Raw genomic sequence first — 26,595 nt, 5'->3', positions numbered from 1 at the left:
AAGAAAAACGCCCACGATTGGCCCACAAAAAAGTCCTTTTCCATCACGACAACGCACCAGCTCACACCTCAGCAGTTGTGGTCGCAAAATTAATGGAAATAGGGTTCCAACTCGTTTCACATCCCCCCTATTCTCCAGACTTGGCTCCCTCGGACTACTATTTGTTCCCCAATATGAAGAAATGGCTGGCGGGAAAAAGATTTTATTCAAACGAGGAGGTGATTGTAGAAACGAATGGCTATTTTTCAGACTTGGACAAATACTATTATTCGGAAGGGATCAACAAACTAGAGCAGCGTTGGACGAAGTGTATAAGCCTAAAATGAGACTATGTTGAAAAATAAAAAAGGTTTACCCCAAAAAATTAAGTAGTTTTTATTTTTGCACGGACTTTTCAAACGACCCTCGTAAATTCTCCCAATTATATGCTGAACCTTCCAAGACTGTAACCCAACAGTCAGGTTATGTAGAGTCGTCGTCAGCACCATCTGATGGCACTTTTACAAATATTATTTTATTTTTAATGATTTCAATTTATTTAATTAAAAATTTGTATATCTAATGTTACTTGTGGTTGTTGACGTTACAGGTCTAACATTTCCAGGTCTCAGGGCGGCCGGTTACCCAACAGTTCTGCCAACCCAGTATGGGTAAGTTCCTTTTTACATTTTTACTAAAAAAAAGTTAAAAGAAAGAAGTTATAATTAGTTATAAAACATGAAAATTGTACACCAAAATAATAAGTTATAGTAGGGAAGAAGTTAACTTAAGAAGTCTCGGAACCCTCCATGTCTGATCCTTGCCTACCATAGACGCCCTAGAGAACTTCACCCTAATGTACCCTCCGGACCATTCTCTGAATCCTGCCATTCTCTCAGACAACATCCCCCTTCTATACTTTCCAACCCCTCTCAGATATTAATCGATTTTTTCGTAGAATACACAATGCTGGTTTTAGAAAATTTCAATCGATCTTATAAATATCATTTACAAAAATAACTAACAAAAATCAGTTATCAGCTTTTATCAAAGCTTAAAGAATAATTTGGAACGTTAAACGTGAAATTCTAACGTTAAATGTTGGGGTATTATTATTATTTTAGTGGTTTTAATATTTCAAATATTAAATAATTTAGAAAAACTAAAATCTGGTGCGAACACTAAAAATTTTCTTTTATCACAAATGACGTAATGATTTTTTTTAAAAAATTTGGAATTAGTATGACAAAAATTAATGTTTTTGTTGTAATAAATGTGGCATTTCCGCCTTCAAATAATTTTTTTCAAATTGTAGGGTTTTATCTACAAATTTATTTTCTATAAATGTTATGCAGATAAGGAGCAAGCACAGTTTAGAGAGAATCTTCAACCAATCTCTTCCTCAGAACGGTCTTAAGAAGCATTATCCTAGTCCAATATTTTAAATAAAAATTGTAGTTCTCCATGATAGACAGATAGACTTTATTATAAAATATTTATTAACAAATAATTAGAAAGATGAAGTATCAATGTAAACATACAATTTACCCAGGAGACGACGTACTATTCGTACATGTATGTAAGGAGCATGCGATCTGTGAGGGAAAATCTTGGGAGCAGTTTTCGAGGTAGGAAAACCTGAAAAATCGATTCATTTCGGTTCGATGATATTGTCCAAATTTTATGACGCACACACAGAACGGAAGACAGACAGATAGACCGTTAGATTGAGATTTTATATACACTTAGACTAAAGGGACAATTTCAAAAAGGAGATTTCTCCTTGGAAAAACCCAAAACCCAAAATATGCACGCCCCACGTACCTTTCTCGTGTTCAGTAACAGGAAGTCAAGAAATCACATTTATTATTTCTAAAATGATTGCAAATTTACAGTTTTGTCCTTCTTTTTTTTTATAAAAAATACTTCACATTAAAATAACTATTAATGAAAGAATAAGGGAAGGGATTAGCTATGCGGTTAGCGTATTCGATTCCCACGCGGAAGTCCCGGGTTCGAATCCAGCTGCTGACCCTTAGATTTTCTCTTCCTAGGAGCTTCTTGAATGAATGAATGAATAAACTTTATTTAACATTTAGGTATATACATATGAACATAAGGAGTTCCAGTATAAATACTATAACCTCCAGCTACTACAATTGTTACAAAATAAAAAGTAAAAGTAAATAATGAGGGGAAAAACGATGAAAAACCCTCAGCCTCCAAGGAAAGTTTCACTTCAGGGAGTCCTTAACTCTTCTGTTCCTGTGCACCGTGTCCAAACTATAGTCCCCTATTTGCCTGCATAGGTGGTTGTGACTTGATTCACACTTGCTGAAAAAACCAGTAGCTAAGTACTTGATGTAGTGCTCTACATAGTCCATGTTGGTGTTGGCGTGTAAGTCTATAATACGCGTGTAGCGGGCGGAAGTTGTCACAAGCCTGAGGAATTTATTTTGGATTATTTGCAGCGAGGCGATATTTGATCGACATGTCAGACTCCAGGAGAGACAAGCATAAAGCAACATGGGCTAGGAGCTTCTTACAGCTCACTGTCCCTGTGGTGTTGTAGTGTTGTCTGGTAACGAGAGTGCATTGAAAAAAGCTCCCGTGCGCCAATAACTTCAGATGTTACACCTCTTAAATCACATTAAAAAAATAACATTTTTATTAAAATGCGTTGTTTTGATGGGGCTACACAGATTTGGATAAAACTTCCAAATTCGATGTATGTAGCACCTAAACGCAAGTTATTCTCTTAGAGCCTATTCCCCACATTTTTGGGGTAATCTCTGTAATCCATAGATCGTGATGATCACCATTCCTTCCGCTTTACTAGGGGGAACCTATGAAATACTTTTTAATGATTCATGCTCTGCCTTTCTCTTCTCTGTTCATGCTGAGCGTGCATGTGTTAACAATAACTCTGAAAACAAAAGTGCATGGTGCGTTGTAAGTTCGATATCAGTTTATTGTACCACAAGAAGTGGAGGAGTGCTACGCTTATCTGTGAAGTTCTGCCTCACCAATCACACCCCCAGATATAGACAACTTCATTAATTTTTTTTTTTTCCATTCCTCGGAAATAGAAGCGACATATCAGTAGATGGGTAACAATCTACGTATTGAATTTCTCCCGCCTGTTTGTTCACTATGTGTATACAAATAATGACAAAAAGTACTAGAAAGTTGTATTTAGGAAATTTAGTAGTAGAAATGTGGATGGAGATTCCATGCAAGCGATGGTACGCTTACGTCATTACTTACCCTACAATTTTTCTTATTTGAGCTGCTTTTGGACTAAGAAAAACTTAGTAGATTACAGATTTAGGGTATTTTAAAGAAAATTTGGGAATTTTATCTTTTGTTGGAAAATAGGGAAAAATCTTCACAGTTAAGCGTTTTTCAACGTTACGCTTTTTGTTTTTTTAAAGAATTTACACACACACACACTCACCAATCGGACAATTTTGGCTCCAAAACATGCCCAGGAAGTTGTGCGCCTTGACGAAAATACTTTCATCAACCGCTTAGAATTGAATTGATTGGATTATGATAGACCTTATCAGAAACGGAAGAGTTCGGTGTTCTTCTTTGCAGTGTAAATACAGACGCAAAGAGTATCCATCCCTTGTTTGAATGGCGCCTGTGAAGAGGAAAGATGTGAGGAATCATTTTCAGGTTAAAATTAAAAATTAAAACAGCTTCGTCTCCTGATGGAAATTTAAATTTTCTCTTAAGTTGATTAGGATAGAACGGAACGGATTAAACATTCGGGTGGATATTCCACTTCTTCATTAGGTTAATGTGGGATCATTATGAATTCTGCATATCCTCCTTCAACTCGCTTGCATCATTTAGCTCGGGTAAAATTAATTACATTAAAATCTCTAATTAACTTAAACCTCCATTTAGAAATATGCATTTTTTACTGCTCTAATTTTCAAGTAGTCATTTTTAATTGCTGGTTCTACTCAAATATCAAAATTTATAATTGACTTTTTTTTCTTTCTTTAAATATATACTCGTTTTTCTCCAATTTCATGATAATTTGATAACACAATTTAGTTTTGAAATGTTTTTTTTAGAAACTAATTTACTTTATATTAGTGGCTCTAGGAGGGAATGAAATTTTCTTTTGCAGTCTGAGTTTTCAAAGGAAATTTATCTTTTGGGTTTTCTCATTAAGAAAATTGTGTTTTTCGCTTACGGTGTATTGTCAGAATAACAAAATATGTCAGATCAAAAGAACTGATTTAGTTACACCACTGAATCAGTCACCAAGTTTTTACTGCATCAATTTTGTTAATTGCTTTAGAGAGTTTTTTTTACATTAAATTTGAAAGATGATATCACGTAGATGGCGGCCGTCAGCCGCGATACACTCTTGAGGAGAATTCTGAAGTTTTCAACCGCTCTTCTGCACATTTCGATGGGTATTGCCGTAACTTCCTCTCTGATTCTGTCCTTTATGGGGGTACATAAAGGAAAAAGTTACATCGTCCACATACCCAGGAAGAACTTAAGGACAGAATCAGAGAGGAAGTTACGGCAATACCCATCGAAATGTGCAGAAGAGCGGTTGAAAACTTCAGAATTCGCCTTCAAGAGTGCATCGCGGCTGGCGGCCGCCACCTACGTGATATCATCTTTCAAACTTAATGTAAAAAACTAGATTCTGTACTGAATTAAACAGTATAAACATAATTTCTGTAAGTTGAATTGTTTTTGTTTTTCATCCCTTTAAAACCGGTTCATACCTTTTGCCCCACCCTGTATAATGGGGCTCCATCATTAAGATATGAAAAACCCACTTTCTTGGTTCTTTTAGAAGATATTTCCGGTTTAATGTCAGTTTGAAATTTGAAAATATTCTTCCTGCTTACAGTAGGAGAGTTTCCTTATGCCAGGGGCCATGTCGCAGTATCAAAATACTGCACTGTAATTGTGAATAGGAAAGAAAACAAGTTATTTAAAGAAGTTATTTATTTACTTAACCACCTCTTTGATTTCTACTCTCATGTAGAGAGAACATTGTCGTAGGAGCGGAAGTAGGGTGAATGGGTTTACCCAATTCCCATCCTTTACACCAGGAATGATGAAACATGGCCAACAGTTGTTGACGCGGAGTATTTTATTTTTACTCGACCTCTGCATAATTTGTTGTTCTTTTTGTCAGGAGAAATAATTTTATTTCTCAAAATTATTGCTGCAGTGTGACAGACAGACAGACAGACTGACTGACTATTAGTCTGTTTTTTAAATGCATTAGTGCACGAATGCATTTTTTAAATTGTATACTTTTATGGCAAAACATGATTTTAGATTGCATATAAAATGCAAACGGTTCACTATCGTATCACCACTAAAAGACATTTCGCTTCCTCTTTTTTTTTACCTGTTACTGCTAGTAAAAAGGGAATTATGCTTACGTAACAAAATTTCTGTTATAGTTTTTAATGGGAATAATATTTTGAAATTTATTTTCTCTTGGCTGAGAGAAAAAGTATTTCTTAGAGAGAAAATCTCTCTTTCTGTAATAGTTTCTCTGATGTAATATTAACTATGTATTAAATTTTGGTAATACCATATAATCCTATCGATACTTGGTGATCTAAATCCCTCAATCGAAACTCCGCTGTACTGGATCGATTTATCATTTTTTTGGAGCCTTTTCTTTGAAGTAGCTACTTCATAATTAAGTTTTTAGTCTAATTACATACTTGTAGCTGCAAATCATTTATTTTGAAAACTTCTCTGAGCTGTGGTACCTCTCTAAAGTGCTATTTCAGAATAATGTAACGTTCTTGCTCACTGTAAAATATTGTAACGTTTTTAACTAGTGATAGCAACTGGCAAACTGGTGAGTCCGATTTTTGGTAAAATACTCTAGAATTTGTAATAACATTGTAAATTAGGATGGGATCAACTCAGTGATTAGTTTACTGAATTCCCAAGCAATTAGTTTACTGCCTTTTCGAATCCAGCTGTTGGCCTTTAGATTTTCTCTTTCTAGATGCTTCTTTCATTTCACTGTCCGATGATAGACAGTCTTGTTTCTGAGAAAAGGTAGAACACTGACCCTCAGATGTCGCCTTAGATATCAAAAAGTAATAAACTATAAATATTACAGCGTAATTAAACTTCAAAATAACTCCAAATTTTTCTAGTAGTTCACTTGCCCCTTTTTAGAATCTTTGAACATACAACTTTTATTGAGGATTTGAACTCATTTCGGCCGTTTCCCCTCTTTATAGACTTCTCAAAATATATGTAGAACTATCTCCGACATTGCAGAAAAAAAAAATCTGCCATCAAATCTCCCGAATGGCTAATTGAAGAACTTACCTAATCTCTCATTTTCAGCAGATGGCGCCACCACATCCATGTTACCATAGTAACTAGTTCGATATAGTGGGATGCTAAAATTCTGAATATAACTGGTAATGCTTAAATTCTTCTAAAACACTTAACTGGGAGGGAAAAAAAACTTATATTAATGCCTCTAAAGTGCCATTTCTTTGTAATTTACAATTTATACTTACTCCTTACTTATACTTACTTACTTACTCCTTATACTTACTCCTTGATGTTTAGAGTATTTTAAGATTTGTTACTAAAGTTTGTATTTAACAACTTATTTTAAGAAAATATTATACGTGTTTCGCACCAAATTTCGTTTAATTTATTAATGGAGCCATGTTTTTTCGTTTTCAAGTAAAAATAAGAAATCTCTTCCATCTTATTAGAGGAAAGTAATTAATCAAAATTTCTTATTCTCAAAAAATTTATGGAACATTGTTTTGGTTGAATTTTAATGTGGCGAGAAATTATGGCTGTTGGACGATTTTGGGTTTTGGGAACATTTTAATTATGCCGTTTATTTTAATTAATTTAATGATTATTTTAAATGGAATTTAAAATTTGATGATACAGATTATTTATTATGGTTCTTAAAAATAATTGGGATTCATTTTTTTTTTTACTAAAGCATGCATCGATTGTACAACAACTGCAAATAGACATTTTTTTAACATGAAGTTTCAACGCGTCAAAACTTCTTTTTATTATTTGGCGATTAGGTACAATAATATCTGAACTTCCTTTTATCGAAACTCTCGGTATAAATCCTGTATTTCCTATTTCCTGTCTTATATTGCTTCCATTTTAATACACCTGTTTATACTTTTAAGGTAATCTGTAACAATGTATTCCCTAAATATTGCGATTTATAAAAAAAAATTATATTATAGACATATTTTCTGTTAATTTTAGTAAAATAAATTTTTGATAATTATTTAACAAGAAAAAAACAACAAAAGTTTGCACATTTAATGAGGCATTCTTTTTAATCATAATCGATATCTAATCGTTCTAGTTCAAGGATGACAAGCTTTGAAACTGATAAAAGAAACATTAATAATTTACTAAACTAGCCATTATTCATTAATAGATTTATTATTAATAATAATTTATAAAAAAAATAAAACATAATGGTGGATAATTTATTTATTATTTATTTGGTACAAATAAAATTATGTAGTGTAGTAACAATGATAATAGATGGGGAAATCTTAGCTTAATAATCCTCCGAAATCGTTGAATTCAACGATATTAATTTTAATGTTTTTAATTCTAATTTACGATCTTGAACTTTATCGTTTTGCTGGTCCCTGTTGTAAATTTATTTACAGCGCTTGGACATTAAGCAAATTATATTATTTAAATGTGTATAAAGAGGTCCTGATTCTTGGCTAACTAGTCTGTGAACACTGAGCGCGATCTATTTGAGGTAGAGTCATGGAATTCTCAGATATTGGGAAGTATTTGTGACGTAGACACTCATTAAGAGAGGTTTCTTACAAAAAACATAATTATGTCGTCACCGTTCTTCATCGTAACCAATAGCAACCATCTTGTCCATCATTCATTATGATCTCTGTAGTAGATAAGCTTTTGACAAAACCCAATATTTGTATCACAACTCGCAATTTGAGTTCCATTCCTCCCCACTTGGAAAATAGGAAATCTTTATATAAATTTAAAATGTCACAGATTAGTAAAAATATAATTTTAACTCAGCAAAATGTATGGATTACACTAAAGAGAGATGGCATAGTCAAAATGGCGCTGCAAGAACCATCTGTGGGAGAGATCGGTAACTTATCACCCCATTCTTGTAAACCAACTGGAATTATTTTTTTCCATTCTTAAAAAAAGGGGAATATATTATCGAAATTAGAACAAGATTCTTTTTCCTGAAGCTCAAGATGGGAACGATTTAAGAAACTCTTGTAAGGAAATACGATGCAAATAAAATTTTAATTCAAATTTAAGATTTTCTATTCTATTTGACCATTTCTCAAATTATTGATTGGATAGAATATGGTTTGAGTAATAATGATTGAATAATTGACTTTTGTTGTGGGATTTTTGTTCATAATAAACAGCTGATTAAGCCCACAGTTTCAAATATGGTGGCTGGATAACCAATTTTTAGCCTCCTGTTTCAGTTTAACTCCTAAATAATAGGCCCTTGTTTGAAACTCAATTTAATGTCAGAAGTTTCAATGTGATAATTCTACTTCATTTCGTAGCTTTTTAATTTAAAGTTTATAACAAATTTGAGATATAATTTCTCAATTCTAGAGGCTGAAATAAGAAATAAAAAAAAACAATTTTAAAATAGTTTAACCTTTTTTATGATGAAATTTTTAATGTTTCTTTTGCGTTTAAAAGAGAAATTTAAGACTTGAATTTAATCGATTGGAATGTTAAAAACTTGGAATGCCTCTTGATGTCTCTAATGGAAGAGGTCCCAATATAATTGATTCTTGAATCGTAGATTTTGCACGTAATACAAGAGAGAGTACATCAATTGATTCGAAGTAAGTTTCTATAACTGTAGCAATGACGTTTGTTTCCGGTTTTAATTTATTGAGGTCTTTTTTCCAGAAACTAGCATGTAAAATTTCGTTTAGTATTGAAGTAAAATTATTTTCGATAGATTAATCGAAGTTGAAGGCACTCCATCAACTTTGAGCTTCCTTAAAAACTTTTCGTACACTTGTAACAGTAGCCATTTGTTTTTTTGATAGTCTTCATATTTCCTTGTCTATCATTTTTAAAAAATTTAAATGTTGAAATAGCTGACATATTTAAGGTGAATCAGATTAAAATATAAGTATTTATAGGATTAAAAAAATAATTGCCATTTCAGTCGTGATACATTTATTCTGCCGAGCTGTCGACCTAGGGACTAGGTCATCTTCAGGGCTGTGGAACGCAAACTTACTACTAAATATTTGACAATTACACAACCTAACATATACCTAACCTAACACATATCACACACAGACCGATCACACTCAGTCCATGAACAGACAAGACAGAAGACACACCAACCCTGTAAGTAAAAATATTACTTTCTAAACTAGGTAAATAATTTTTGTAAATTTCGTTATATTATACATATTCATTTTAATAGAATCATTGTTAACAATCTGTAAATATGTTCCACAGCCCTGAAGATGAGACCTAGACCCTAGAGGGGTCGAAAGCTCGGCAGAATAAATGTATCACGACTGAAATGACAATAATTATTTTTTTCATCCTATTGAAACTATGAATCAGTCACCAAAAATAATGTACAGCAAATTATGTTATTTATTAAAAATACTAAACGAACTTTAACTTAACTTACAATATTCTGAAATTGGCTCAAAGTGGTCAGTTTTTAATCCTAAAACAAAATTCATCATTAGGATAAAAGCAGTTATTGCAATTTTCATCCTATTATTTGATGCACTCTCGTTCATAATGAACTGCATTTTTGGGTTGGACAATAGTTAAGGGATATTGATAACAATATTGTTTATGGTGACAATAAGTCTGTCTTCGTTAAAGGGTTCGTAAGACTCCATTTTAATCTAAATCTAATTTTCTCTTAAACCATCGCTATATTTTTTTGCCCGAGCTCTCAACCACTTAAAAACGGATATTTCCCGTTCAGTCCAATACCCTTTATATCCTTGTAATTGGGTGATCACTGGTATCGATGTTTGTAATCTAATCCAAACATGACAACATCTAAACGATAAAGTGAGTTCATTAAACAATACGTTTAGTTCAGAGATAGTAGAAATATGATGTATCTTTGTTACTGGGTAAGATAACTGCAGCGATATTAGCGTAGCGATTAGATTTTGGTTATGTTTTGATAATTTGGCTATTTTTAAATTGTTTTAAAATAGTTCTTGGGCTCTCAATTTGATAATGTTACCAAGAATTCAATTAAATTAAAATGAAAGAGATTTTTCTCCAAAATTCTTTGCGGAATGACGTCATAAACTTGCACAGAATACCATCTTGGGCAGATATGTGGTCTGTAAATTAAGTAATGATGCTGATTTTTTTAAATTTTTTAATTCAAAAAGAATTACAATTCTATATTATCACCTTCAAAATAACTTCCTTCTGAAGCCACACAGCGCTGGAGACGTTTCTTCCACTCCTCATAGCCGTGCTCGAACTCCGATACTGGAATAGCCTTCAGCTGGTCGGTTACAGCCGTTTGAATGTTTTCGACTGTCCCAAAATGAGTTCTCTTGAGGTGATTTTTTCCAACTTCGGGAAGAGAAAAAAGTCACAAGGACTCAAGTCAGGCGAATAAGGAGGCTGAGGAGCCATAGGAATGTTTTTACTGGCCAAAAACTTGTTTATTGAAACATCAAGAACAAGTGGGTGTTGCATCACGATAATGCTCCTTGTCACACAGTAATTTCAATAATGAGATCAGCTCCTCAGTCTCCTTATTCGCCTGACTTGAGTCTTTGTGACTTTTTTCTCTTCCCGAAGTTGAAAAATCACCTCAAGGGAACTCATTTTGGGACAGTCGAAAACATTCAAACGGCTGTAACCGGCCAGCTGAAGGCTATTCCAGTATCTGGAGTTCAAGCACTGCTATGAGGAGTGGAAGAAACGTCACCAGCGCTGTTTGGCTTCAGAAGGAAGTTATTTTGAAGGTGACAATATAGAATTGTAATTCTTTTTGAATAAAAAAATCAGTCTCATTACTTAATTTACTGACCTCGTAATGTTTTGGCATTAGCTAAATAAGGAAGTTGGTTATCGCGTGCGTTGCCTTTAGGAGACCAAAATTTCAGCTGTAGTTTAATCAAATTAGCTTTTTATAATTTAGGTTGAAATCCAATTTTGCTCTTTATGTGAGAAGAGCTATCTAAAGCTCACTCTGGTCCAAGAAGCTGCCTTCATCTTCCCCACCAACAATCTAGGGGCAAAAATTCTTTTTTGGACTTAAACCATTTAATATTCCCAGCTTTTCCTGCAGATCGAACGAGAACCTCAAGAGGAAACAAACTAAGCTTTAACTGTTAGCCTGATCTGACCGAAGATCTTGGATATAAACTCCTCAGTCACCCAAGTATTCCACGATGCTCAGTACGGGATTCAATCCAGTAGTCTGTAGTGAGTTAACCTATGAGAAAATCTTGGCATACCAACTCTATTGTCACCTGATTAATTGAGGAACGGTAGCCCAACGAAACCAGCAGATTCTTTGGTAGATAGAGATAATATCTTCGGAGACTATCTCATCTTTAGAAAAACGTATGACTTATAGTTCGTAGTAGACCAAGTATCTTCCTCTAATCTTTCCCTACACACGGATAACCGGTGAAATTTTGGCCGTGATTCTCTTGAATATAAATTAGACATTATTCTAAGAAATGTTCGCTCAAAAAAGAAGATAATTTTGTCCATCATATCAATGCAGAGCTTATCAGTATTATTTCTTCAAAAACTATTGTCTAATGTAAATTTCAGCTTCTAATAAACTAAATAATCTTTAAACTACCTTTTGAGGTTCAGTCAAATTGTGGACCTTCTTAAAAATGCTTCGTACGGACTTTAGAGTGTGTAACTTGAGGAGACAAAACAATAGAAAGTGTTGTGTAAGTTATATACTAATTTAAGGTTATTATGTATAATAATTTTGGAGAGGGTAATTATATTAATAAAAAAAAACAGTAAAATTAAGTTTAATTAAAAGAAAATAATAAAATAAAAGCAAAAACCAATGAAATATGTTATCATCTGATATTTGGGCTGGGGCTATATATACACAGGGTCTTGTGCTGAGGATCTCGTTGTGATGATACTCGGAAGTGTAGAGAGAGCTGAATAAGAAGTTTGTCAGAGAGACAGCCCGCCCGAAGGTCCGCCCCCCAGAGAGCGAGACAATCTTCTCCGGAGAATTCTTCCGAGATACAAAATGGGATATTCTAAAATGAAATGTATGGACACGACATTAATCATGTCGAGAAAACGCCACGTTGTTGTGTTTATTCCGAGGACTGGCAGCTTTTCATTTTATTTTTTTTTCCATTTTCTTGTTTTTCTTTTTACTATTACGCAAACAATTTGGGGAAATTTATGTGATGGAAATGTGATAAAAGGGAAAAAACCAACTAACTACCTAAAAAATAAGAACATACATATTTCATTTCACTTATCAACACGACAATAAATTAGTTATTTTATTTATGCTACGTTATTACTTTTACTGATTACTATTTGGACTGTCAACGAGGAAATACGAAAAATTAAACTCATTGAAACACGTCTCATAGTCGAAATATTTCAACCATAAAAATGGGCATTTTTTTAGGTTGGGACCACATCATTTCTTTTATTTGTAGTACTCCATTAATTCGTTCAAATTTTTGGATTAAAAAACGTCAAATGCCAAAAAGCAGTGTACCCACAACCCTTTTACCATTCCGCGGGACACCCAAATTCTGTATTTCATCCCGTCTGGCACACCACAAAGTTTTTAGTTTATTTCAGAACATTTAACGGTACTAATGCATCAACGTGGAATTTGATTTTGTTTTACTAAAGCATAGAAATTGCTTCCTTGCTTCAAAATTCCATCTATCATGTTTATTTTTATTTATTTTTCAATTGTAGAGGGCGGCCTGCACAATAACCTGAAACCACACATTCTATAGCAACTTCTACAGAATCCTCTCCCAACTAGATAGGTATTAAATGCACGCACAAGTCTGCTATTTCCGTACCTTCGAATGCATTTTTGTTTTTGTTTTTTCTGATTTAATAAATTTCCCATTTTCAAAACTTACGGCATACCTGTTTTCCTGGGAATGACTCCAACCAGTTGCAGAACTCTTCCAGAAAAAGTACTTCAAAAAAACCTTTAATTTAAAAAGAGGTATCTTCCGAGGATTGTGTTTCAGTCCGGCCCATTTCCTTATTAGAACTAGAATTCATATCCCTTCTTTAATGCCCCAAAAATTCAATACCTATTTTTGAAAAATAAACTCTCCTCGAAACCCCCTAAGTGATTAGATTTTTTAAAAATATATATGCTTCTAGTGTAGAAGTCAACGATCGGAACAGTTTATTTTTGGATTTCTGTCACCATCAGAAATAGGAAGTCATGAGCTCCTTGATTTTTCAACACTTTCTACTACTGTTAGTTCTCTTCAGACAGTCAATTTGTTGCCGCTGTTTTCAAAGTATCCCATTTCTTCCGCCCATTTCGGTAAATATATATGTATAAAAAATGAATAGCATTTCTTTTATATTAAATATAAAATTTTAATTATGTGTTATAAATATTTAAAGTAGGTCTTTGCGGAACGTTAACCTTTCTCACTTGGGATATAAAAATAAATGTTACCCCTCCTGCCGGAACTTGCCGGCTAATGGTCCACGGTTGCCAATATAGGCGTTAATATGGCCGCTGCTCTCAAGATGCTCAGCCAATTCTAAGCATTCCTGACTTTAATCTGTCAAGATAAATTTACATTTGATTAATTCTTGATTTTGTGGACTCTAAAATAATTGACAGGTGTTTAATCTCTTATCTCGAGGATTGTTAGAGGGAGGTGTCAGAAATGGGATGTCAAAGAATAGAAACTTTATATTCCAGGGTATCCGCCATTGGATTTCGGAAAGTTTGCCTTTACGTCACTGCGACACCCATTCTAGAGGTTGTTACAGCCGCTCCTCTAGTTGCTGTTGGCAAAGAATTAGAGGTTTCTGAAGAAATACTCTTGGCCAAAGCTTGAAGGCATGTGTTTTCCTTCTCGACACTCTTACCCAGAAACATACATCAGAATGACGCGTTGCCATTGAGGTACCCCTAGTGTCCATCCTTTTGGGCTGTTCAGGTCTTAGTAACAGTGTCAGCTGGCAATTGTACTAACTGTCTCATTTCAATGACTGCAGCAACCGCTAAAATAAAGTTTAATTAATATCTGAATCGTTAGATCTTACAATTAGTCATTTCTTCCATGATCACCAGATTTCAATCTTCAGGAAGATTTTTTCGCTACTGGCTACAGTAAAAAATTCCTCAGCTTTGACAGCAAGCTACTTCTGTTTGTAGGAAGTTGAGCCCACTTCACCACTGCCACCTTGAACAAAAATTTGGCAACTTCCCCTACATTAAATAGCCTTAAGCGAAACACAAATCACAGTTTCATTCACACCAAAATTTTGAAATATTTTTTTAAGCCTTTATAGTCTAAATTCCTTTCCAAACATTAAATTCTCGTTATCTTTTCATTAAAGTGTGCCCTTTATGATTAGTTATTCTGTGTTCTCCCTATCATAGTGAGGAACCTCTATCAGACCCTTCATCCATATTGACACCTGCATCCGTCATACCCGCTTCTGAAACTTTCTCCCCCTTATATCATGATTTGGCAGTTTTCATTTAGAGTTCACAACTCAAAATAACCAAACTTCCTTCTCTCACCTCCAAACAAAAGAATAAGCGATAAAGTATATGAATCATACGATGGAAATGTTTGAAATAAGCTTGAGCTTTAAATTCATAATAATCAAAAAGCTTGGCCGAAAGCTAGCAAGTTTTTTGCTAGGATTATATTGAAATTTTTTCCATATTAAGAAAATATCAATTTCGGATTAATGCTGTTCGTCTATACGGAGAGATTAAGCTCTGTGCTTTATTAAACTCGAAACAAATTCAACAACATTACTCTTGTACCAATTCAACCATTGAACCTAACTCATCATCGATTTGGGCATTACTCAAAATGGCGTTAATACTTCAGAGCTGAAACCTGAAGTTTGCCATTATTTTTGTTTCATAAGACTTGGAAGGTATTCAGTTTATGACGTCAGCGTGAAACGTCATGAAAAAAGGAAAAACAAATTACATTTTAAATAAACATTTATTTATTTATTTTTTTACTGTTTAAATTTATTTAGACGTACAAAATAAACAATTACTCGTACTCGTAAAGTCACATTTCCATATCAATTAGATGTATCGAGCGTATTAATCGATGTACATATCGTGTTAATTGATTTTTTCTCCAATTCTTGTATACTCGATTTATACCAGAAGGTAATTCTATCATTGAGAAGCTGCCAGTCCTTTGTTTGCGAGTGATGCCTGCAGATTTTTTGACAGCTCTTTTGTTTCTTTTAGTCATGGTGTTGTTTTTTCGTTTTGACACCTTTCAATTAATTTTAAATTAAATTAAAAATACAAAAAGAAAACACTTATTAAAAATTAATTACACACCAAAAAAAAAAATTGAAATAAAAATTTTGAATAGAGGCCATATTTTAGTCGGGGATTAATTTTTAATTAAATTAATTTGCTGCACGTTTGATCTATCCATTACTAGGGGTGGGGGTATTGTTTTCTGTTTCTTGTTTTATTTTTATTTTTTTAATTTTTTGATTCTTTCTTGATGAAATCAAATTAATTGGGTTTTAGAAGGGATGGGAGTTAAAGTACGGAAATCATGTAAGTTCCATCATGGTAAGTTCATTGATGTTTTTTTCCAGTGGCGTTAAATTGGACCAATGGTAATTGTGTAAGAATTTTATTTAGTTTTTTTGTTATAAGAGAAAAATACTAAGATCACCAGTTAGATAATGTTGGGTAACAGTTTTGCTAGATCCTTAGAACCTGGTTTAAACCATCTTCCTGAATTTAGAACTTGGTTACCCGCGAAAGAACTTAAGCAAACTTGTAAGTAATTCTTCAATTTTTCAATAATAAGCAATAACATTGGCTTAAAAGAACTTGGGTGAACTGCTTGTGAAGTTTCGATTCAGTTAGCACTTGAAAATAAATTTAGGAATAATTTGGGCAATTTTAGCGGTTAAACAATGAAACTAACACTCCGAACGGTTAGAGCATTCTTTACCAAATTCTAGAGTGTTAACCGAGCAAATATGTGTTCAGTATGAACAGTTCAAATAGTTCATAGAACATCGTAGCGCTAAGATTTGTTCCCTCTTCCTAATTATTTTGGCATATCCATGTTTGTTTTAAAGAAAAATCCGCTAGTTCACTTAAATACATCTAGATACTGTTACGTGAGGGCGCTACGTTAGCCGAGCGGTTAGAGGCGAGACCTGCGAAGCTAATATGTATTGTGGTACTGGGTTCGATTCCCCGGTCTTAGGCCTTGGATTTTATTTAATGGTTAATGAAGTATGTTTGCTAGTCGCCTCCGTCCGCGACACCTAATTTGGTAGTTTGACGTTAAGCCCCGCCTGAAAAAAATAGGCGATTACTGTACTTTAATTTTACTGTTACGTGAAGTAGCAGGAATGCTGTTACGCGCTGAACAGAGTCGATTCTAAGCGACTCGTCTGCTATAGAATTCAGACACTCGTGGATTCATGAACTATAATATTGTTGAAGTTAATGCCGTTTATACAACTTATTAAAATATGTCGAGTTCCGAAATATAGGATAATATTGGCAATTTTATTAGTTGTAACTTACATGTTGATTGTATCCCTGATTGATTTCGGAATTTCATCCATCAATGGAGGTAGATTAATCTGTTTGCTGTAGAGAATTTTGACTTAACGGTGTTTCTGTCTAAACTGCACTTGCTGATTCCAAATTTTTGCACGTAGTAGTATGAAAAGGAAACAAAAGTGAAGCCGAATTATCTACACCAAACTGTTTAAATCTAAAGGCACCACGGTAGGTAGCCAAGTGGTTAGAGGCGAGACCTGCGAAGCTAATATGTATTGTGGTACTGGGTTCGATTCCCCGGTCTTAGGCCTTGGATTTTATTTAATGGTTAATAAAAGAAATTTACAGTAAAGTATGTTTGCTAGCCGCCTCCGTCCACGACACCTAATTGGTAGTTGGACGTTAAGCCCCGTCTGAAAAAATAGGCGATTACATTACTTTACTGTTTAAATCTACCTCTCTGATGATGAGAGATGATGCAAGGCCCAAAATCTGTCATGGATTCAATTAACATCCGTTGGATAAAATGAATGATATTACCTTTTAGTATGAAATGCAGACACTACACTACGATGCAATCGGTTCTCCCAGGTTAATGGCTCTAGCTGGACTTGTCAGTATTTTGAACACTTCTGCTGGGTTTTTAAATTCTTCATTTCACCTGCTCGTAGTGAGACAAGACGAAGATCGGTCAGTGAAATTGGTTGGACCCTTTTTTCAACAACAGGCGTCCATCAACATCCTAGCATCACCACGATGTTAGAGTTCTACCCAAGCTTTCCCTTTACAGCTTGGGTGACCACTTTAAGGATGAAATCTCTCCCTTATAATTATGAACCTTGCCTACCTAAATTTCTTGGCCCGTGTACAGAATCGAAGTATTGTTTGGCAGAAAGGTAGACAAAAATAAATTATACTCTGAAGTTCTAAATCTAACTGTTGCCATCTAATTATCTAACTGGTGCTTGCTAATTTTGCTTACAATTCAAAATTATAAATTTATTTTTTTTCTATCAAAATAAAAGTTTTACCTTTCCTTAAAATTGGCTGAAACTTAATCAAGTACATTTTACAAAAAAAAATGTCCCATCTCAATAAAACCCAAAAATAGTACCAAAAATATATTAAGTTTAGGAATTTTATTTTTAATCAATAATAATAATATTTTGTTTCACATGTTTGCAGTGTTTTGTGGCTTGTAGGCTAGTTCCTCACTTTTCATTTACTTACCTAATTGTTTTCTTTTAATTTAATTTAATTTTTTTTTTCTTTTAAATTAATTTAAATAAAAAATAAAACAAAAACAAAATTATTTCTCTATTAAAATTAACTTAAGTAAAAAGGTTGCTCTCTGCTACATCGCCAAACATTAAAACTTCGTACCTAATATTGTTGTTGTATTTATGGATTTACTTTGTTGTTTATTTTGTTTATTTATTTTTAATTTTTTTTTAATTTATTTTTAATTTATTTTTTTGTTTCTTTAATAAATTTTTGATCTGGAAATGTGGGATCCGTGTGTTTTTTTTTTTTTACTTTTTTTTAATTTACATTGTTGTGCCTAAATCACAAAGTGGGCCATTAATAATTTAATAAAATGAATCTTTGCTTTCGGTGTTGGGGTATGTACATGTCATTTTTATTTGGTTTTTAATATTTATTTATTTTATTTTTTTATAATATTATTTTGATTAAATGTGTACCTTTTTTTTTAATTTTTGTCTAGCCAATAATATTTACTTACCTCAAGAGAAAAGTCCTAGTTTGAACATATGCTCTAGTTATAAAAATATTAGACAGAAATTACTATTATTTATTTCAATTTCAGAAAATCATTTGCGCTTATTCTAAGGCCTTAGTTTTGATAATTAATTTTCTGCAAATTAGTAACCAAAATTATGTTTTCATGAGCGTTTTACTTTTATTTGGTTCAATCATTGCTTTTTCCTCCCCTGCAGTTCTGCACTTGGAAAAAAATTTATACCCGAATACTTAATTTCTTACTAGTTAAGAGTTGGAGAATATGGTGCCATTTATGTCCAGATCTGTTACAGCAGATTGTGGAACTGAGTATTCTTGAAAGGCTGTGAATCAGAACCAGTTACTGAACAGATCTTTAAGATCAATAAAACAACATGGAAGATTTGTCATTTACCAACTGTTCGCTGTTGATTAAAAATAATAATTAATTCATATTAAATTTCCTTTTAACTTTAAAACAACTTATAACTAAAAAAAGCAAAAAAAAAAATCTTCTACAATGAGTCACAAAATTATTTATAAAATTCTTAAAAACCATCTCAAAATGTTTTAAGAGTAACGAATGACGAAGTTTGACGGAACAGGGAAGAAGAAGCGAAAGCCTGACAGGGTAGAAAAATGACACAACTTTATATTTATAAGATTATTATTCATACCTCCCGATTTTCTGTGGGGGGGTGTTTTTAGTATATGTTGTGCAATTTAAAGATGATTAATAAGTGGCAGGTGTAGTTCTTGCTTCGTACGTATGTCCGTCTAAATTTAAATATTGCTAAAGAAACAACTTCGCATTTACTAAGATGTCTTCTATAATTACTCGTACATCAAAAAATATATAGCTAGGTTAATTAATACATTAAAACATGAAGTAAAGCTCTCAAAGAACTTACATGCCAACTTTCATATTCACAGTTCTTAATGTTAGTTTCTATTTTGGCTAACTTTTGAATTTTTAGACTGAATATTAGTCGCTATAAATCTTTTTAAAAATAAAAGTCGAACTGAAAAAGTCTTCGGTCCACAACGATATCATGTCAATGGCTCTGAGTACAAAAAATACTAACAATTTTGGTAGGGTTGTTAAGATAGATCGTGGTTATAGGATATCTGCGTAGATTCGGATATGTACGGAAATTAGGTCGCTGGGAGGATGTGAAGTAGTGTGTAAATTCCATGAATTGCCAGTCCATGTCGGTGTAGGAATATAGAAGAATTAGAACAATTTGCTGTCTTAAATAAAAGCGAAATCGCCACAAAAGGGTATTCAAAAACCTCTTTGGCCTTATCGAAGTTAACATTGCAGCGGTAAATTTTCTTAAAGAATTCCGCAGGAACTTGGAAATATGTTGGGCATATCTTCCAGTTACCAGTCTTGGTTGCATGGAATGTCTTCAGAGTATTGGATTAACCTCTTCAGAACAGTGACATCTATGCCATTTTCAATGGCAGAACTGCACAAAAATTACCATCTTATGGAAAGCTTTAGTCTTTAAACAATAAACGCAACTTCTTACACTAGTTTCCCTACCATAGCGTCCGCCGAAGATCTGGGTTGAGATTAGCCTAGAGCAAGGCTAAAAACGGAGGGTTTTGATGAATAGGATATTTGATCAGATCTCTCGCTTGATGCCACGTCAGATCTTTTCCTCTATTTAGCTACCATCTTCTTACATTACCATCACTTTCAGATCAGTCAATCATCATGCATCATTCAGTTTGCTCGATATTAATTGTACTTTACTACAAATTTAAGTCATTTACTACAAATATAAGTCCAGTTTAGCAAAGGTTTTCTAGTTATAGTTGGACTTAGTTTTTAACTCGTGTTTTCTTTCATTTCTATATTCTCCTTCTGGATAGAAGTTAGTTGATTTAAATAATGAAACTACCTTGCTACTTATATTGGTGATACATTCTTTATAAGTTTCAAGTAAGAGTGATAACTATATACCAGGGGTGGCCAACACGTCGACCGCGGTCGACCGGTCGACCGCGAAGGTTTTTAAAGTAGCCCGCGAAGCTAAAGTTGAACAACTTGCTTTCACCTAAATTAATGTATGAAAACCTTAATTCGATTATTTATTCTTACAATAATAGCCTGTCTGTGCAATGTACCCATACTGTTTGTATTTATCCCGATGAACAATGCTAATGAATGTTAACTTTTTAAATTAATTGTAGTTGCATTGCATAAGCATATAAATGGCAATGGCAAAAAATGGCGCAAAATCATGTGCCGGACAGTAAAGTGATAGCTCCTGACTTCAATCCACTTGTTACTCTTTGTTTGTCCACTTGTATTTACTTTCAATTTTATTTTATTTTTTTTATTTGTTCATACAGCGAATAGAAGCAGGTATGTTAGTTATTAATTATTATTAAGTAATTAATTAATGTCATTAATATTTAACCCCATTATTTTAGAATGAATAAACCAAGTACAGACCAGAAAAAAATAAAAACTTATCATTATCACGGTGAATGGGAAGAAGATTATTTCTTTACTATGATGAAGGATAAATGTGTGTGTTTTATTTGCAATGCAACAGTAGCTTTGCCTAAGAAAGCAAACGTTGAAAGACATTTTCTAACAGTTCACAAAAATTATGAAGAAGATTATCCACGCGGTACTGCATTAAGAAAGGCCAAAATACAACAACTGAAGGCACAATTAACTGCGCAACAAAATAGTTTTTTCAAATGCAACACGAACTCGAAGACTGCTACGATTGCCTCATTCAAAGTAACTGATACTTTAATTAAACATAATAAACCGTTTCATGATGGGGAAGTATGGAAGGAGGCTTTTATTAAAGCTGGTGAAGTGTTGTTCCAAAATTTTAAAAATAAATCGGAAATAATGGCATCCATCAAAAATATGTCGTTATCGCGAAATACAGTTATGCGTAGAACAGAAGGAATTAGCCAAAATCTTGAAGATATTTTACATGAAAACATTAATAAATGCATTGTGTTATCACTACAGTTTGACGAATCTACTGACTATATCGGCACTGCACAATTATGTATTTTTATTCGAATGGTTTTCGATGATATGTCGGCCACAGAAGAATTATTAACTATTATTCCAATGCATGAACGCACAAGAGGTCAGGATATCTTCGATTTATTTAAAAATTATGTTGCCCGTACAAATTTTCCAATTTGCAAGTTGGCATCAATAACCACAGATGGGGCTCCGGCAATGATCGGGAATAAAAGTGGCTTCGTTGCTCTGTGTAAACGTGATGATGACATTCCAAATTTTATGGATTATCATTGTATTATACATACTCAAGTGCTATGTTCAAAAGTACTGAAATTTGATCATGTTATGGATGTTGCATTTAAAATAGTAAATTCCATAAGATCTAAAAGTTTGTCACGACGTCAGTTCCGCGCTTTGCTGAAAGAATGCGGCGATGAACACAGTGAACTGTTACTACATACTGACGTAAGATGGTTAAGCCGTGCTACATTTTTAACGAGATTTAGAGAACTTCTGCCACAAATATGCTCATATTTACAAACTAAAGGCGATTCATATCCACTATTAAATGATGAAGAATGGCTTCTTGATCTTGCTTTTTTCTGCGATGTTACTGAAAAATTACACCAATTAAATCTGCAACTACAGGGTAAAGGTAAAACAATAATAGATATGATAAGCATTTTGAAGTCATTTAAAGAGAAACTAAATATGCTTGCAATGCAATTAAAACGTCGTGATTTAAAACATTATCAAAATCTGGCTGATGAGTCTAAAAATAAAAAGAATCTTACTTATAACAAATATGGCGATATTATTGCACTGCTTCTAAAAGAATTTGAAAGAAGATTTCTAACATTAAGTGAACTCGAAGATATTGCCTTTTTTTTGTCTTGCCCATTTAATGACAACATCGATGTTGAAAATGTAGCTCAGAAACTAAACAACTTTCTCGGTACTACGAATTTAGCAGGCTTAGAAGAAGAAATAATAAATATTAAATGCGACATAAATCTTAAGTCACTGGTTTCAGATTGTAATTTTTGGAAACTGATAAATAAAGATAAATATCCAAATATTTGGACAATTGTTGCACGTTTTAATGCCTTCTTTGGATCAACTTATTTATGTGAATCCGCATTTTCATTTATGAATGCGATCAAAACAAAACATCGATCGCAATTAACAAATCAACATTTGGAATCATGTTTGAGAATTGCCTTAAGTTCATATGAGCCAAATTTTGAAAAACTTGCGGCACTTATGCAATGTCGGGTTTCGTCCAATTGAACATTGTTATTCGTTTGCTTATTTACAATGTACCTACTTTTTTTTTAAGTTAATAAGTATTTCATCTCAAAAAATAAAATTGTTTTCTTTATTTGTCATAATATTTTTTAAATTGAAATTCTTGTTAATTACCCGTATTTATTAAAATATCAATGAAAAATTTGAAAAATCCTAAAATAGTTTGCCCATATTTAAAGTCGCCCGTAGACTAAATTTTTCAGAATAAGTAGCCCCCAAGAGATAAAAGTTTGGCCACACCTGCTATATACCAAACTAGGTGTCGTGGACAGAGGTAACTAGCAAACACCTGTACTAATAAAATGTTAATCATGGTAATCAATAAATAAAAAATCCAAGGCTCTTGACCGAGAATCGAACCCACTAACCAATAGTACATCTTAGCTTTGCGGAACTCGCTTCAAACCACTCGGCTACCGTGGCGCCTCCTTCCTGTAGAGTAAGAGGTAAATTAATTAATAAATAATTAATAAATTATTTCACTTTTCCATGTTAAAAAAGCAAACTAATTCTTCATCATTCCGCACCCTAATATAAACTCTTCATTAAAATTAATTATTTAATTTGGTTCCTACCTAATCAAATATTAAAATAAACAGAAAAAAGAAGAAGAGAATAATCAATATTAACCGCAAAACTCTGTGAAGGGCGGATTCCCTTTACAAACGCCTGCGGCATCTACTCCATAGCTCGGGTAGACTGTTAACGTGTTCCCCCTTTAGTTTGGTTCCCCCCTCAGGCTTCAAACAAACCTCTCCAAATGTTTAGCAATGAGAGCCTCCTCCAAATGTTAACAAATTCTCTAACCAATTTATTTATGCACTTCAAAACTAAACATTTAGGCATTATAAAGGTGGAGGAATGGTATTAGCAATGAGGTTTTTTTGGCGTTGTTTTGTAAAATGAAGGTTTCCTAGGTTTAAATCCAGTAATTTTGCCTCACTGTTTAATGTTGGTTCACTCATTTTTAATACGTCTAAAAAGAAAACCCAATTTTGAGGGGAAAAACTCCCAATTGTAATCTGCCGAAATTCTTGTTAAAATCTACCGCAATCTTGTTAAATGCTTTGAAATTTTTAGGTTTTGAAATACTCTAGAAATTAAGAACTAACTAACTGACTCAGTAAGTTATTTCTGTAAGTGTATGAAAGCTCGGATTGAATTATTTGAACAATGTTGATTTATTCCAGGCACTGAAAGCGGAACAAAACAATGTTCGTTTTATATATTGTATATCGTACTATAGTTAGTTACATATAAAATAGGAGATAAGCCACAAATAGCCATTAAATTAGCCTTCCCGGTTTCTGATCTGCCAACAAATTTTTAAAAAAAAAACCTTGAACTTTGAACGTTTTATCAAAGGTTAATAATGATAAAAACATTTTCGTGGATATTATTGTTTTGAAAAAATTCAAAATTTAGCGACACATTTTCGTTGCCACAGATGGTGTGTACAGGTGTAGATATTTGAACTGTAATAAACGCATTTTACTATAAAAATTATTGTAAAACTTGAAGGTATAATTGTGTCGTGTTAGCCACTTTTCAAGTAAATACCGAAAGAGAGAAAAATCGAAATAGCAAAGTCGTATTTTCGATTAAACAACTCGAAATTTTGGCAACTCATTTTAATTCATCTTAATGTTATATACAAGTGATAGAAATATACATTGAACTAAAATTATTACTCTTTATAGGGATCAGGGATACCTAAAAAAATAAATAATTAAGTTAGTTTTAATTAATTGTGCCAAGTGTTATGCGCCACAATAGCCGAGCGGTTAGAAGCGTGTCCCCTTAAAGCTAAGAAGTATTGTGGTCCTGGGTTCGAATCCCGGTCTAGGGCTTAGATTTTATTTAATGTTTAATATAAGAATATTTATATAGTATGTTTATATGCTGGGAGTGCGCTGAAAAAAAGCTACTAGCGCCAATGATCTTAGCTGTTGACGCGTCTTAAAATAAAGATAAAGATAAAATAACCTTAACATATTTTCCTGAAGTTCATATCCTGATAATAAATGAATAATTTAGTATTTACAAAACAAACTTCGTCTCCAAGTTAAGGGAAGGTTTATTAATATATTATTATAAAACTAAAAAGAAGTATAGTTTTGAAATGTAACCTCGTGTTTGTGATTAGTGTGACGGGGAGGAGCCAGACCAGAAATCTTATGGTGGTGCCAAGGAATGAACACTCAAATAGCCTTGCCACTACCTCCCCATCCTGTAACCATACAGAGGAGGTTACATATATTGGAACCAAGACGTAACCACTCTGCGCGACTAAAACCTCCTTTTTTATAAACAGCTGCTCAAAAGGTCAGGCGATCATTTTTAGATCTCTCTTCTCCCCACCTCACTCGCACGTCGTCGTCACCTTTCTTATATATCCGCCATCTTTATTTCTTGAATTTATTATTATTCTACTCTATACTGTCCACCCCCTCTTTTTTTTGTTAAAACTTTAATAATTAAAAGAAAAAACAGTGCCTAAAGCTTATAAGAATTGTGCGGTGTACTGGGTTCCGGTCTAGGCCTTGGATTTTATTTAATGGTTAATATGAGGAATTTACTGTAAAGTATGTTTGCTAGACGCCTCCGTCCACAACATCTAATCGGTGATTGAACTGAAAAAACCCTCCTGAAAAAATAGGCATTATTTTAATTTAAAAGAAATAGAATTACTATTTTAATTCTGTATTAAGAATGCGGCAGTGAAATATCTAAAAATTATAAAGGAAATCAAATTCAGACGCGAACGTGACATTCTTTTACGTAATTTAGTTTGAATTTTTGGTGATCATAGGGGTCTCATTTCTGTTGGAAAATCAAAATAGGAAAATCTACTCAAAAATCAATTTCCAAAACGTTTTCACGTTAGGGTAAGAGATAATGTAAAATGTTTAAAAACAAAGCTTATTGTTTGAGGTACAAGCTTTTAGCAAAAAATTGTTATAAAACTAAAAAAAGAAGTCGCATTTGCGGTTCATGATTTTTCGAACAAAACTACGATAACTTAATAGAAATTAGTACTTAAAGGTAATAGTGTATTTGGACACTATGTTTTGGCGTTCTTTGAGATATGTTCAGTTTCACCATCTGCTAAAAACAATTATTGCACGTTCCTCAAATTGAGCTCACTGCCGGCAAATTTATCATGCTCGCAAATTTTCTCTTATTAGAATTAAGCTGAATTTATTCGTTGTTTCCATCATTCAATGAAGTAGTAATTTTTTTCACGATGACAAAATGAATTTATGTTAAAAACTGTAGCAAATTTGGGCCAAAAAAAGAACAAAGTAAGCAAAAAATGAAGACATTGAAAAATTGTTTACAGGATAGACATATTGGAAATGATAGTAATTGGTTATAGGGATTTCTGGAAGGCGGTCCTCAGCGCGGTGTTGTAGCCTTCAATGTATAGGGTAGGTTGGAGGCATGATCTAGCCGTCCTTTCAAACACCGGGGCAAGCGCTCATCGAGGATAATCCAGGGCGACTGCGCTGGCTTTGAGGGAACTCCTATGTTCATACAACGGCCGTTCGCCAGTTGAATTCACCCCTCTTTCAAATCTTCTAACACTAGCTACCACTACCACCACAACATTGGCTTTCTGTGCAAGAGTTATTAATACAACTCTCTATCCTTTAAAAGGAACCCCAGTACTCTCACATTCTGAAGAGCTTTTACTCCGTCCTTGGCTCTTTTCAGATTTACCCGTGACGTTTTCAGAAAATTTTAATTACACTTC

The 26,595-nt window shown here is 33.4% G+C and overlaps 1 protein-coding gene across 2 annotated transcripts in view; it reads left to right on the top strand.

The window, feature by feature from the left end:
- LOC141458200 (RNA-binding protein 24-like) overlaps nt 1-26,595 on the top strand; it is a 114,434-nt gene that overhangs the window by 69,421 nt on the left and 18,418 nt on the right. The window contains exon 3 of one of the 2 annotated variants that reach the window (XM_074135904.1): nt 590-650. In XM_074135904.1, coding sequence (XP_073992005.1) covers nt 590-650 — 61 coding nt within the window. Of the gene's footprint in view, nt 1-580; nt 651-26,595 lie in introns of both variants that reach the window. The other variant, XM_074135903.1, reaches the window with a different exon arrangement.

This window comes from Rhodnius prolixus, unplaced genomic scaffold (assembly GCF_049639745.1).
Source record: "Rhodnius prolixus isolate KJV_2025 unplaced genomic scaffold, Rpr scaffold_5, whole genome shotgun sequence".
In the NCBI taxonomy this organism is placed as follows: domain Eukaryota; kingdom Metazoa; phylum Arthropoda; class Insecta; order Hemiptera; family Reduviidae; genus Rhodnius; species Rhodnius prolixus.
This window is presented reverse-complemented; position numbering and strand designations above follow the sequence as displayed.